Here is a 13639-nt window from a genome sequence, read left to right on the forward strand (position 1 = left end):
CTGTGCTTTGACCAGCAACACATTTGCAGAAGGCATCATGTAATGCAGTATAAATGATAGTTTGAGTTAGTAGTTAGTGCCGTAGAAAACTAACTTTATTGGAAACCCCAAAGGATGTTAGCACCTGCAGTAGAAAACCTGTTCCTAATGGGAAAGCAATGAATACATTTTGTTTGATATTGAAAATGTATTGCGATTATTAAAACCTTTGCCATAGGGAATTAACTTGGTGGATGCTGGATGTGATGCGAAGTGCTTTTGACTGTACAAAATCTTAAATTTGGTTCCAAAATTGCTGCCTGCAGCCCTACAAATATCACATCTTAACAAAATGTACTTTTTAAAAAAATCACTTTATATAAAAAAAACATATTTAAATCTTTGAACGCCCAACTTTAGCAATAAAAATTACATTAAACAAATAAAGTACCTCTTATTAAATAGGTAACAGCTTGCACCGGCAGTAAGACTTGACTAGTTCGACCTTGAGTTGTGTAACCTGACACCTGCTTTCTCAAGTTCTGTTGAAAACTCCTGAACTCATTACCTGTACAGATACATAAATGTAGACTAGTGGTTTGCTTCAAGCTACCACTTGCAATAAATAATATCAATAAAGTTGTCCAGCTTTAATGTAAATTGGCCATATTGAACCTTGGGTCCACAAAAGCATGCTTCACACAAGAGAAATTTTCAGTAAAAAAAACGTACTATATCTAAATATTGAAAAATATTTGACTTTATTTAATACATAAAATAGTAATGTCTAAATTTTAGAATAGAACAAATCATTTGAAATTTAAAGAAACATTAGGATATGTAGATATTGAATTCATGTACCCCTCATGAATTTTGTGCTTTTAAATTATACTCAGAAACACATTTCCAAGTGTAATATTCCCGAGTATTGTATCTATCAGATTTAAAGACTTACATCTCAAGTACCTTCGTTACTATGAATCATGGCAGATTCTTTAGTATTGACACATCTCCACTTGCCTTAATAAAAGCTGAACCAATAGAAGGTCTCAAGACTGAGAGTTAGACATGAGATGAAAAAAAGAACGAATTTCAATTTCTTTAATACTTATTTAGAGTGGATCTCAAGGAAATAATTATGAAGAGTAGACAGTACTTAACTGTGTCATTTTATTTGTACTTGAAGGCAAGCAGATTTTGCATAATGTTATTTCTCTAATTTTTTTAAGAAGATACAACTGTAGGTGTCAGAGCAGATCAATAAATGTCAACTGATTTTCAGTAAAATAGTGAATCAACTAAATCCCCACTAGCTCCTGCTCATGTAAATCTAGTTAATGCTGCTATGACTGAAAACTACATTAACTATTCAGTGAAAGTTACGGAATTTGCTTTTTTTAAAGATAATGAAGTATCAGATCACATGAAGAACTTGTTGAGGCATTGTCTTTGAGAACAAATTTTTGATTAAGCACATCTGCTTGAAACAGAACATTTTCTTCCTTTGTTGATACCACTGAGTCAGCTATGTACTTTATAATTAAGGTAACCCATTTGAGTAGATCACAACAAGATTAATATTAATAACTGCCACCTTTTTCAAGTATTTAGACAGCTAAAGGTACTAAACTGAAATGATGCTGCAGTAGACATTACTATTTTAATGTCGCTATGTCACCAGGAAGAATCTTTCAATTATTGAGTAAACAATAGTTAATAGAAACATTAATGACACTGAAGTAGAGTGAGATTGCTCCAAGCCAGATGGCATTTACCTCGTTTTAAACTGGAAACCATTTGTTTGAAACATACTCAAAAACATAAAGAATGAAAAAAAAAGACAGTCCTTTTGAAATCTGCAGTAAACATTCAATTAACAGGCATTCTTGGGTAAACGGCACTTAGAAAAGAATTAACTTTCAATTACATTTAAAGGGGATTTGTCAAGAAATCAATAAAGAAAAATTCTACCCCTCTGCACAGTTACAACTGAGTGCATACATGTACATTTCTGTTACAACTATTCTAATAGTCAACTATGTTCCCTCATAGACGATTTAATTAAAAAACTTAAAGTGGGTAACCATTTCTTGGAGGACTTTTCATCTTCTTAAGCTTAGAGTCCTCATATTCTTCTTGCTTTTTCGCCACATTTCTTGCCATTTTCAATATTGTTCAAATAATTGTTTATAAATTACTGCAATTTGCACACTGGGAAAGCTATCTTTCTAAAATAAGATGGTTTTGCTGAGTACCTTGAAGTTCTTCATTTATTTGAACAAGATAACAAATTTACTCAAGAACTTATAAAAAAAAAGCAATGTTATGTGCATATCTTGAACAGTACAGAAACATCTTCAAATACTGCATCAGTTCTTTCACTCAACAGTCTTATTATGATAAGATGTTCTTCCAGTTAAAAACTGCATAATAGGCACTATTTAAATGATGACTTGTTAAGTATTCAGAGTCAGTAGGGTCTCCAGACGGATTCATCAATCCTCCCAGTGGAAGTCAACACAGTGGGAGAATTGCTATGGCTAGCATCAGTATCGACAGCATCATTTTGGTTGGGCAAGTTGGGATTAAGAAGTGTACTACCAGTTGATGCACTGGTGCAAGGTGGCAACATTCTGGAAGGTGAGCGTTCTCCCCCTGCCACCATGGAGAATTGGTAAGATCCAGAAGAGGCGCCATAGTAGAGATAAGGTGCACTGCTGGTCTGGAAGGGTCCACTTTGATTTGGGGATGAGCCAGGATATGGTGGTGGTAGGTAGGTATGATAATGTGTAGCTGCAGACATACCCAAAGACATGCCAGTTGTAACTGGAGTTGGTGTATAGGTGAAGGCAGCTGGGTAGTGCATTCGAGGATTTGAGAAACGGCTCTCTGTGAGGGAAGAAAGACCAAATTGCCGTGGGTCAGAGAAGGGACCAAGATCTGTAGCACCTAGAAAAGAAAAGAGAGAAAACATATCTTGCAAATCACTCAAAGAAACATTCACGTTCTATATTAAACATTTTAAGGATATATTCTAATTCGTATCTAAACACTGTGGCCCCCTTGTGCTGGAAACAAATGTGACTAGTCACAACCAAATTTAACACTCACATTCTTCTTTCTTACATTACTATGGTGTTGACTTGTTATGTGCTGTGCCATCTGAGGATAATACACAATATATTTTATCAAATCATGAGGCTTAGTGTAGTTGTGAAATTGCCTAATGACAAGTTAAAAATTTGAAGTATTCATGTTAATGATTGGAAACTTGAGGTGGCATCTTAGCTGCCAAGAATTCCCCGTTACATGGTTTCAGGAAGGGCCTCAACATCTTGTACCAATCAAGCATTAAGAGGCTCGCACCAAACCTTTCCTGGGGATCAAGGACACCCAGGGACATATGTCTCATCTGCCAGCAGCTCAAAAGCTAGTAGCTGTTACGTACTCTGCAGCAGCACTGGTGAGGTAATGGCTGTTACCATTAATACACCTTCCTAAGAACTTAGTTGGGCAGACCTCCATCCCACCCAGTCCTGGGTCTCTGTAAGGGATTGTTTCCGTGCTGTACATCTCTATGACTGCCGCTGCCTCCCTGCCACTAAATCTCCCCCTCTTGTGAAATCACCAGCTCACCCTTACTATAACTCCCTAAGGTCTGCAAAAGCAAATATGGCAAGGTTTAATTGACATAGTGAGCACCCTACTTGCCACTGTGTCATTACAATTCACCACCCTCCCTCCCAATCCAGTAGCCCTGATTTCCCACACCATCAAACTCTTCGTGGGGAAGTGGCATAATTCCAGCAAATGTTACTTTCCACAAATTAACTGTGCATTATCCTCAGGTAACATTGACTGCAGCAAACTTACTCATGCTTCAGTGTGGACATTGCTATGTGGGAATGAAATGCATTGGTTGTCAGCACAACATCTTGCATGACATCTTGGGTGACAAGTGAAAAGGACCCAACATGGAATAAAGTCTCTCATTCAATCTCCATGATACATATTAAAATGACATTAGTAAGATGGAACTGGTTTCAAAGCAGACATTTTAGATTGATATTCAGGTTGAGATTATATGATGATCTAATTTCACCCTCACAATTTATGATATTATTCAAACATGTGATTAGTATATCGATTCATAGAATCATAGTGTAGAAGGAGGCCATGCGGCCTTTAAGTTTGCATTGACCATCCATGAATTATGCTTGTTGTACTGTATGTTTGTAAGTTTAAATTCTTATACATGTATTTATTGCATACGTTACGATTCCATGTTAAAAACAGATTGTAGCTGTAGTAAATGTGTATTAATGTCAACCGGTGGGACAGATGCCATAACATTGTAGTTATCGGTCAGACTAGGCCTAGAGCCAGCCCATGACTGTACTGGGACTATCATATTTCTAGAGTATTGCTTCAGAGTATTGGTTTTCTATTGACTGTCATGGTGTCCTGCCAATTACCTAAAAATAGTTCAAATGACGTGGTTTTCAGTTCGCTTTCCTTTCAAATATAAATTGGACTTGCAGGTTGGGGATGGAGTAGGGGAAATCTGTGTGAAATGTTGTCCTTCATCTTGCAAACATGCATCACATCAGATTGGATAACCAGTGGACCTGTACCCCTCTTCCACCCTATTTGATATCTCTCAGGGATTTATTGCTATATTTTTGGTGCCAATAGCTCCATTGCAGATGACGTCTTTTAAATTATCTAGATAGCCAATTATGGTTGGACATATTCCAGAAGATGCTTTCATATGATGTTCCAGACTCTAGTGATTGGTCCTCCAAGCTGTCAATCATCATTCTAAAACTTCCTAAGACCTTTTTTTTAATATGTTCATGTTTTGATTATTCTAAATCTGATCATTCTATGCATTTCTCACTGATCCCCCTCACACAGAAAGAAAATACTGACTCCTCCACCACTTCTGGAATTAATGTTGATTTTTTTTATACAAAAGAAGGTGCACAACTAAGAACTAGTGGGAAAAGTCAATTATAAGAGGAGGCCATCAACAGCATCAGAAGGCTGAGCGCTACCCAATTGTCACACAAATAGCTGACAAATTTAGAACACTGGCTATTAATGAGACTCAAATTCTTGAGCAGTACTAAGAGACCCAAAGGAAATATGTTTGATTGAATTCCAAGAGCATTCATGATTGTTCTTCATGTAAAACTGAAGCCTTTTGTAAAAACAAAAAAATTTTATTTTTATAATAAAAAAATTTCCTCTCCTTTATATTGCCTCCTGTCAAAAATTAATCCAATGTGCTGATCTAACCTTTCTATTTTCATTCTTACATTTACATTACAGTTACTGTTGAGATCTGTATCATTGTTCTTTAAAATTATATACAAGTCTTCAGAAATCACAAGCTGTTGATTCTGAATCTATGAAATAATACACAAATTTCAAAGAATAACACTGTTGTTCTATTTATGAAGTGTTTTTTGAGGAGCCATAGTGAGAAGTGTATAGAGAAGTGTATGAGCAATATATAGAGAGCCCAATGTGTCCATACTCAGTTTAAGTGGGAGCTATAAATAACATGTGTTACGTATCACTATATCAGACATTTTCTAATGAGAGTCTACTGTACCTTAGCTGTAGGCTAACAAAGTAAGTACAAAGCTCGTTATGTATGTGGTCCCCACAGTTCTAGTTAAACAGAAGTTAGGTAAACATCTTAGAACTATTTTCAACTATATTTTTCCTGGAGGGAGTACAGTTGTTTTTATCCAGTGTAATTAATATATATGATTTGAAACACATTCCTGAACCAACTCTAAAGGAAGTCTGCACATAAAACTGAATGGAATGCATTATTACTTGTTAGTTTGTGCCTAAACAACAGCAGATATCTTAGGTAAGGAATGCAATTCTTTCTACAGTATGTCTGGTATGCCCACTCTCAGCATTCTTTTACTTAGGGGGTATAGGGTGTGGCCAGTCATGCTTAGACACTTCCCTCCCACATCCTGTCTCTGTAACCCAACAAATGCCAGGAGTAGATGCCAGCAACTTAACTTATGCACGATTTTAAAAAGTCATTCAAACCTTGAAATTATGTTTAATGTTATATAAAGATTGGCAGTGATGAATGGGACTTTTGGTGTAGTTTGGAGGAATGGGGCTTTGTGGGAGCAAGATTGGTGAATAATTTTTACAACTGATGATATTCCATTTTTTCCACTCACCCCAACCACAAACTATCCTGATTTTTTCAAGACTCTTTTCTTGAATTTCTTTATCATTTACTACATAGCAAAAGACAGTAGGAGGAAGGCACAAAGGTGAATAGTTCATTTTTTATGAAAACAAATCTGGAAATCTGAAACAAAAACAGAGAAAGCTGAAGAAACTTAGCAGTTCATTTTTGTATTGCTCTTCATTATTACAAATACTATTGAATAAAGATGTCATGGCAAGGTTTTCATTTGTGCCATTTTTTATTAAGATTTTGGGTAAGAGTGTTATGATAAGGTGTTGCAGATGAGTGGGAAAGTATTGCATAGGATAACACCAGTGGTGAAGAGATGTCGTCCTAGGCGAACAGACATCTGTGTACACATTTACAGGAGCGTGCTTTGATCAAAGACATCCTGACTGTCTCCTCCCTCAATTTGTCTTCCTGCCTCCATGCTGAGCATTCCTCCTGTGCAATGCCTGTTCTATTTCCCTGTTGTATCACAAACCCAATGGCACTGCAGCTAGAGAATCTGCACCTGCTGCAGTCTCTATGAGGACAGGTCATTAAATCCCCTGTGCTATCTATGAATTCAGCAACTCACTACACTGCTCAAAGAAACACTGCACAGTACTTGCGTAAACTTCCATTAGTGAAACTTACTGTAAATCACTTTGGCTAAAAATTAGATGGCTGGATTAATGTGATTGGTTGGCAGATTTTGTATTAGGGAAGTGAGTGAGAAGGTATTTGGGTAGCCACCCAACATGTTACATGTACCAACCCCAGCCAAAACACACCCTGTGGCAGCAGGTAATATCCAGTCCCTTGTGTAGGGTCCCTGTTATTCTTTTGTGGGTGGGCACATGCAGTTAGTAAACCTGCACAGTCCAAATCAAATCAGCAGGACATCATGTAATGGATATTTGGTATATGCCCAGTCCAAGTTGGCGTTGTGTTTAGCGCTGGGCACAGCGTGGGGCTTGCCAAGGGTTATGTGTACCATTCTGAAAGTCTCCAGTTTCCACAGCGCTGTCTCTAGAAAGGTTACCGAAACAAATTTACACTATTACCTCAGTCTGTCTTTTGCATCTCATAATTCGAGACACACCAAGACTACCAGTGTTGCAAATCATTTTAGCCTGTTTCCATTATGTCTTTACAGCAAATAGGGCAATTTCCTCTTTACCCAAGGTACAAAGACATAAACTATAGGAATAGTCATTCCCTTTTAAAGTCTAAGACAAAAACTTACAGCTGTAAGTATTTGTCATTGTTTACATGTACCATTCTACAAGAGGATATGACTGTTCTTTATCCAATTATGGTGTTCTACAATTTTATTTTGCAGTTGCTGTTGTGTGTTTGGAATGTGCTTCATTTTGCTATGGCATCCTATTTCATTTTATTTTACAAATTACAATAATTACTTATGTCTTTTGATGTAAGCCTTTCTTTCAGTCTCCTGAACAGACTGATGAATGCAGAGCTGTAGGTTCATGGGGGTGGGGAGAAGGGGCAATAGTTCCAGGGCACCTTCGCCCATATGTTCAGTCTTTACATGTAAACTGACAGTGGCCCGAATTTCACAGCCTCAGCTTCACAGAAATTGAACTGTACCGAGCATAAAACCCATGAACCACAAACAATCTCTTTGTTCTTCCTGCAGCTACTATTTCCAACCATCAATGGCCAAAGGGCCACCTGGTTGAGTTAGGAGCCTGCTTTTATCATGCAAAGCTGGTTACACAACTCCATTGTGATGATGAAATACAAATATACAACCTTGTGAGATTGGCATGAAAAATAGTGCACTCTAAACAGGAGTCCTTAAAGGGACAACTGTATGTTGCTTGTGAAGTAAATAATTACATGTTTTGTGAATGAGGAGGAACATGATGAATTCTCCCTGTGTGTATGAATATTTTTTGCACTACCACTGGTGTTCCATCATATGTTTTTCCTAAATATAAAACTTCTTGTTCAACTAATGCAGGTGCAATTGAATGTTTATCCTGTCCAATCATTCACCTGACTGACCAAGGACCAGTCATCAAAATCAGAACAGCCTTGCTGATGACATTGGGCAAGCACCACAATCACACCACTCACTGCTTAAAGATACTCCCTAAAATGTAATTTTTTGACCAAGCTTTTGGTTACCCATCCTAATATCCTATTTAGCTTGGTATAGCATTGTAATTGATAATATTTCTATGAAGTGCTTTGAGATACTTTACTGTTTTCAAGATGTTAAATAGATGCAAGTCATTGCTAATGAGGTGATGGAATCAGAAAAGCAGCTAAGTTCACACATCAGAAATTGAACTTGAGATATTTCTGGTCTTTTTTGGCTCAATTTCAATCAACAGGGTTGCACTTATCATCATCTGTGTATCCATGATCTTTCTCTTCTATGAAATACAGTCAGTTCTATAAAACGATAGTTGCGTTCTTGAGCAACCCCGCATTATGGGAAAGTCGCACTTTAGAAACAGTGCTTGTGGTGCCAGCGCTGTAATCATGTTACAGCCAACAAATGTTTTAAAAGTTCACACTTTAAAAAGTGTCCCCAATTCATCAGTTGCATTACAATGAATTTGCGTTGACGAAAAGAGCGTTACAACAGAACGACCTATACATAAATCAGGTAAACTGGCGATACCACAGAAACCATTGTAAAAATCCTTTACTGTAATTTGCAAATAGAGTTTTTAAAATCCAAAGGTAAAAATGCTGTGTGTTTAAGAAGCCCACACAAGTTGTGACACGTGACCAGTATATCACTGCCCAGGACCTATTGCGCAGTGAGTGCGTGAGTAGGGACCCCTTCAGAGAGAATAGCATGAATCGGAAAGTCATATGGAAACGCTTTCATTGAACTGTTTCCATGAAATTTTTAATGAGCCAAAGCCTTTAGATGTGGTTCAATGCCTTAAATTAGCAAAATAAAAAAGGACAAATCCTCTTTTCCTTTCAATCCATACTCTGCTTTAGAAAAATTAAAAACCACTAATTGCTTGTGGTTCAACAACAGAAAGACATTAAAACAAGACCTTCCTCCTAAAAATAGCAGCAGTGCTCTTCAGATTCCTATTCAGAATCAATAGTGTTTCTCCCAGTCAGATTGTCTGCTTGAGGCATATAATGTAATTTTTCATGTTGAAACAGGTGGGAGAGTTCAAGACTTAATTACATGACTGGTCCATTAAAATTGCTTCCATCAATTATTCATTTTGCCAAAACCTGAAGTGAAATATCTCTTGGATACAATCAAATTGTGTAATTTAGCTTACAGTAGTAGAATTAAAACTTATCAGAATTCAAAAATCATATGTTCATAGGTCATTACATCTAAGCATTCAAACTTATTTGTGTTTATATTTTGGAGTGATTGGAGATGAAGTTTAATAGATTAAAAACAGGTGATGCTGTCTTTGTAAATAACAAGTAAGCTCTCTGAGCTTGTTATGAATTCTTATCCTTTGTTTTTAGATGTTACTCAGGTTTGATATTCTATCTTGCTCAGCAGTATGAGGAAGCCAAGATAGCCTGTCTGAAGCTCATTGTTGCTCCCTTCTATTGGACAATATGTAGATTAGAACTCACGTAGAAAGCCGTGAAGAAGACCAGAATGGCAGAGGAGAGCAGTTCAGGGTGGAATGAAGTACACCCCCTGTCTGCTTCAACATAACTAATTATATTATAAAAGTCTCAGATTTGTTTCTAGAAAAGGCAATGTAAAATTGCAGCAAAATTTCAAGTTCCTTGAGAAACACTAACTGATTTTACGTTGATGTCCCCAAAGATTAATACAGTTATTTTTAAGTCTCACAGTTAGAATAATGTTACCATATGTGAAAAGAAATATGCTGGTTTAGTTTCCTTATTGCTATGTACTTTTTGTTGGAGGCACTCCCTTTGAATACGAAGTATACCTATTAGCTTTCTTCAAGCAAAAGCAATCAATTCTACAGTACATGAGGGGAAGTTGAGCGATGGCACTACATACACAAAAGTTGGTTATACCAGCTCACATTTTAAAGCTATTATAAATCATTTATCCTTTTGAAGAAAGGGGTAATTTTCAAGAAGCAATTGGTTAAATATTTATTATAATCATTAAATGTGTAAGCTTCTGATTTTTGGAAAAATATGTGTTCAATAATACTTAGATTGTTCTGGCTGAAAAATGTTCAGATTGTTTCTGCCCTTTTGCCTACTTATTGAAGACTTCTGATTTCTCAGCCATGGCTAAAATCTGAAATTCTATAGCTACCAGTCTTTCTCCCTTAAGAAACAATCAGTCCTATAACTGGACTTCTGATCCAAAAAAAACAATGATCAGCAGAGCAGTAGAGATTAAGTTTAAAAGGCCCTAGTTGTGGATATACATTTTGGCTTCCCAACAGCAGCATGCATTCATAAAAGTAACCATTTGCCATTGTGGGCTTTATGATAGTACTAAGCATTGGAGCATGAATGCTGTCTTAGCACTTGCACAATTTGCGCCTACCTACATGCTCACACCATCATGCTTTGCATTGTCTTGCATGCCATGTCAGCCAGAACCAAAAACTTTCACCACTGCCATTTTGAGGTGCTGTTTAGCCCAGATACACAGGCTGCTTGCCAGTAGGGATTTGTCTAGTGGAAGGGTAAACATTTTAGTAAATGGCAAATTAAAGTGTTAATCCAACACTTACAGCATGCCCATCTGTATGTGTGATAAACATGCTGCATATTTACGAAACCAAATGGCTAGTTTGGAAATTGATGGGGTCTAGTCCTCAGTCCAGGGGTTTCAACACAGTTAGTTAACCACTTGGGATCTCCCCCAGTACAGTGCAGTATGTGCGTGCATGTGTATGTATATGTATGTATGTGTGTGGCAGGCAGTCAGTCCTGTAGTGTTAGTACATGCAATGAGGGGAAGCCTATATCATCAGTTGGGGAGCTGCTAACACAGCGATCAGGGCCCTCATTAGTCATGGCATGGGGTTGATTGATGATGGCAGCCAGAAATGTGGAGTGGGGTGGGTACAATTGATGGTTACGGAGAACTACATTGGATGGTCACAAGAGGGGACTTGGAGCATAACTGGCCTCAACAGGGTTAGCTTAAAGAAGCATCAAGGTACAATGTTGGAATTCGGTGGAATGGGAAACCAGCAGTGGGCAAAGCTCAATGTGGTGGGTCTCTACATGGTGGTGGTGGGGGTGTGAGGAAAGGTGCCGAAGGGCTATAAGTACTTCTTCTTAGTGACATTGGTTGGCCACTCAGCTGGGATGGTTCCTTCACCAAGTTCTGCACAGGTTGAACCTGAATGTGGATGGATAAAGCAGGCATGTTCCCAATTATCAAGGTGCAGCCTGTCTCACAATGTGGTGAAGTGTGCTCAGCCTCCATTTGCGGCATATGCCACCAATAACTGACTGATTGATTGCCTTCCTGTATGTGATACTCCCCTACTGGACAGTGATAAATTGGGGATATCCAGTGGACCTTAGGAACAGAGTAATAGTGACTTACATAGGGTGGTTAAACCTCGTATAGCTACAGACAGGTGAAGTATGTTGCATGGCAGTTAAACAGTGAGTAGGATGAGAGAATGTGGTTATACGTGTGAGGAAATGACAGCCATGTTGGCTATGTGCAGAGGACAACATGGCTTTGTGGTTCCTGTGTCATGATGTTGCTAGTGAGGGACACTACCAGATTACCAATGCTTGGCCCTGTACACATAAGCCCTTTGAAGAAGAATATATGGATGCTAGGGATGTGGATATCTATTCAGTGTCAAGTTTTGGGAACAGCAGGTAGTAAGATATGGAAATCGGGTGTAAGAGATATAATAGGAATATGATAGCTAGTTGATGAGATGCGCTTCATTAATATAGTAAGATAATAGGTAAGGAAACAACTCACTTGACCATATGGAGAATAACCTTCTGAAAACTCAATGCAATTTGGGTTTAGCAAACAAAAATATAAGATTCAGCCCAATATCTTCCTGCTCAGTCTGTACTTCAGTCCTTCTAGCAGGCAATCAAAGGAGACATTGACAACTGATTGGGAGCAGAGCAATTATCCACAACATGATAGAAATACAAAAGAATGTTTGGCTAATCTACAAAAAAATCTGTTTGAATAAAAAAACATTTAAATAAGTAAATCAAAGCTTCCAGTTTTTAAACAAATCCATTACAAACATTTTTGTAAATGTGTTTATATGTGCTTTATAATTAACCTTGAGAGAAAAAGAGAAAAATATAATTAATTTCACTGAACAAATTTGCTCCACTGCACAACCAACTTTGCAGATCACCCATTAGACATTGGCAGCCCCAATAGTCAATGTGAATGAACATTCACTGATTAACTTGAGCTAAAGATATACGTTTTCTCTAAGTCACTGCAACAATACATAAACAATTTCAAATAACCTTAATTAAGTTCTTTGACAAGGTGACACACACAGTGAATGACAGTAATGCTGTGAATGCTGCATATTTGGACTTTCAGAAAGCATTTGATACTATGCCACTTTGGTTGGCAAATTAGAAATGTTTGGGATTGATTGGTGGATCCTTGGTAACATGAATTAGAAGTTGGCTTTTCGTCTTCACTGTCATTGGGGGTGGTGCTAGGGGACTGGAGAGTGGCGAATGTTGTGCCCCTGTTCAAAAAAGGGAATAGGGATAACCCCAGGAATTACAGGCCAGTTAGTCTTACTTCGGTGGTAGGCAAAGTAATGGAAAGGGTACTGAGGGATAGGATTTATGAGTATCTGGAAAGACACTGCTTGATTAGGGACAACCAGCACGGATTTGTGAAGGGTAGGTCTTGCCTTACAAGTCTTATTGAATTCTTTGAGGAGGTGACCAAGCATGTGGATGAGGGTAGAGCAGTGGATGTAGTGTACATGGATTTTAGTAAGGCATTTGATAAGGTTCCTCATGGTAGGCTTATGCGGAAAGTCAGGAGGCATGGGATAGTGGGAAGTTTGGCCAGTTAGATAGAGAACTGGCTAACCAGTCGAAGTCAGAGAGTGGTGGTAGATGGTCAATATTCAGCCTGAAGCCCAGTTACAAATGGAGTTCCGCAGGGATCAGTTCTGGTTCCTCTGCTGTTTGTAATTTTTATTAATGACTTGGAAGAAGGAGTCGAAGGGTGGGTCAGTAAATTTGCAGACGATACGAAGGTTGGTGGAGTTGTGGTTAGTGAGGAGGGCTGTTGTCGGCTGCAAAGGGACTTAGATATGATGCAGAGCTGGGCTGAGGAGTGGCAGATGGAGTTCAACCCTGCCAAGTGTGAGGTTGTCTATTTTGAAAGGACAAATAAGAATGAGGAATACAGGGTTAACGGTAGGGTTCTTAGTAAGGTGGAGGAGCAGAGGGATCTTGGGGTTTATGTTCATAGATCTTTGAAAGATGCCACTCAGGTGGATA

At 38.0% G+C, this 13639-nt stretch overlaps 1 protein-coding gene across 5 annotated transcripts in view; it reads right to left on the reverse strand.

Moving 5' to 3' along the window:
* runx2a (RUNX family transcription factor 2a) overlaps positions 1–13639 on the reverse strand; it is a 151361-nt gene continuing 137722 nt past the window's right edge. For 4 of the 5 annotated variants that reach the window (XM_060851390.1, XM_060851362.1, XM_060851371.1 and 1 more), the window contains one exon: positions 457–2928. In XM_060851390.1, the coding sequence (XP_060707373.1) occupies positions 2450–2928 (479 nt within the window). In that variant the 3' untranslated portion in view covers positions 457–2449. Of the gene's footprint in view, positions 2929–13639 lie in introns of all 5 variants that reach the window. The other variant, XM_060851381.1, reaches the window with a different exon arrangement.

This window comes from Hemiscyllium ocellatum, chromosome 3 (genome assembly GCF_020745735.1).
Source record: "Hemiscyllium ocellatum isolate sHemOce1 chromosome 3, sHemOce1.pat.X.cur, whole genome shotgun sequence".
NCBI classification, from domain to species: Eukaryota; Metazoa; Chordata; class Chondrichthyes; order Orectolobiformes; family Hemiscylliidae; genus Hemiscyllium; species Hemiscyllium ocellatum.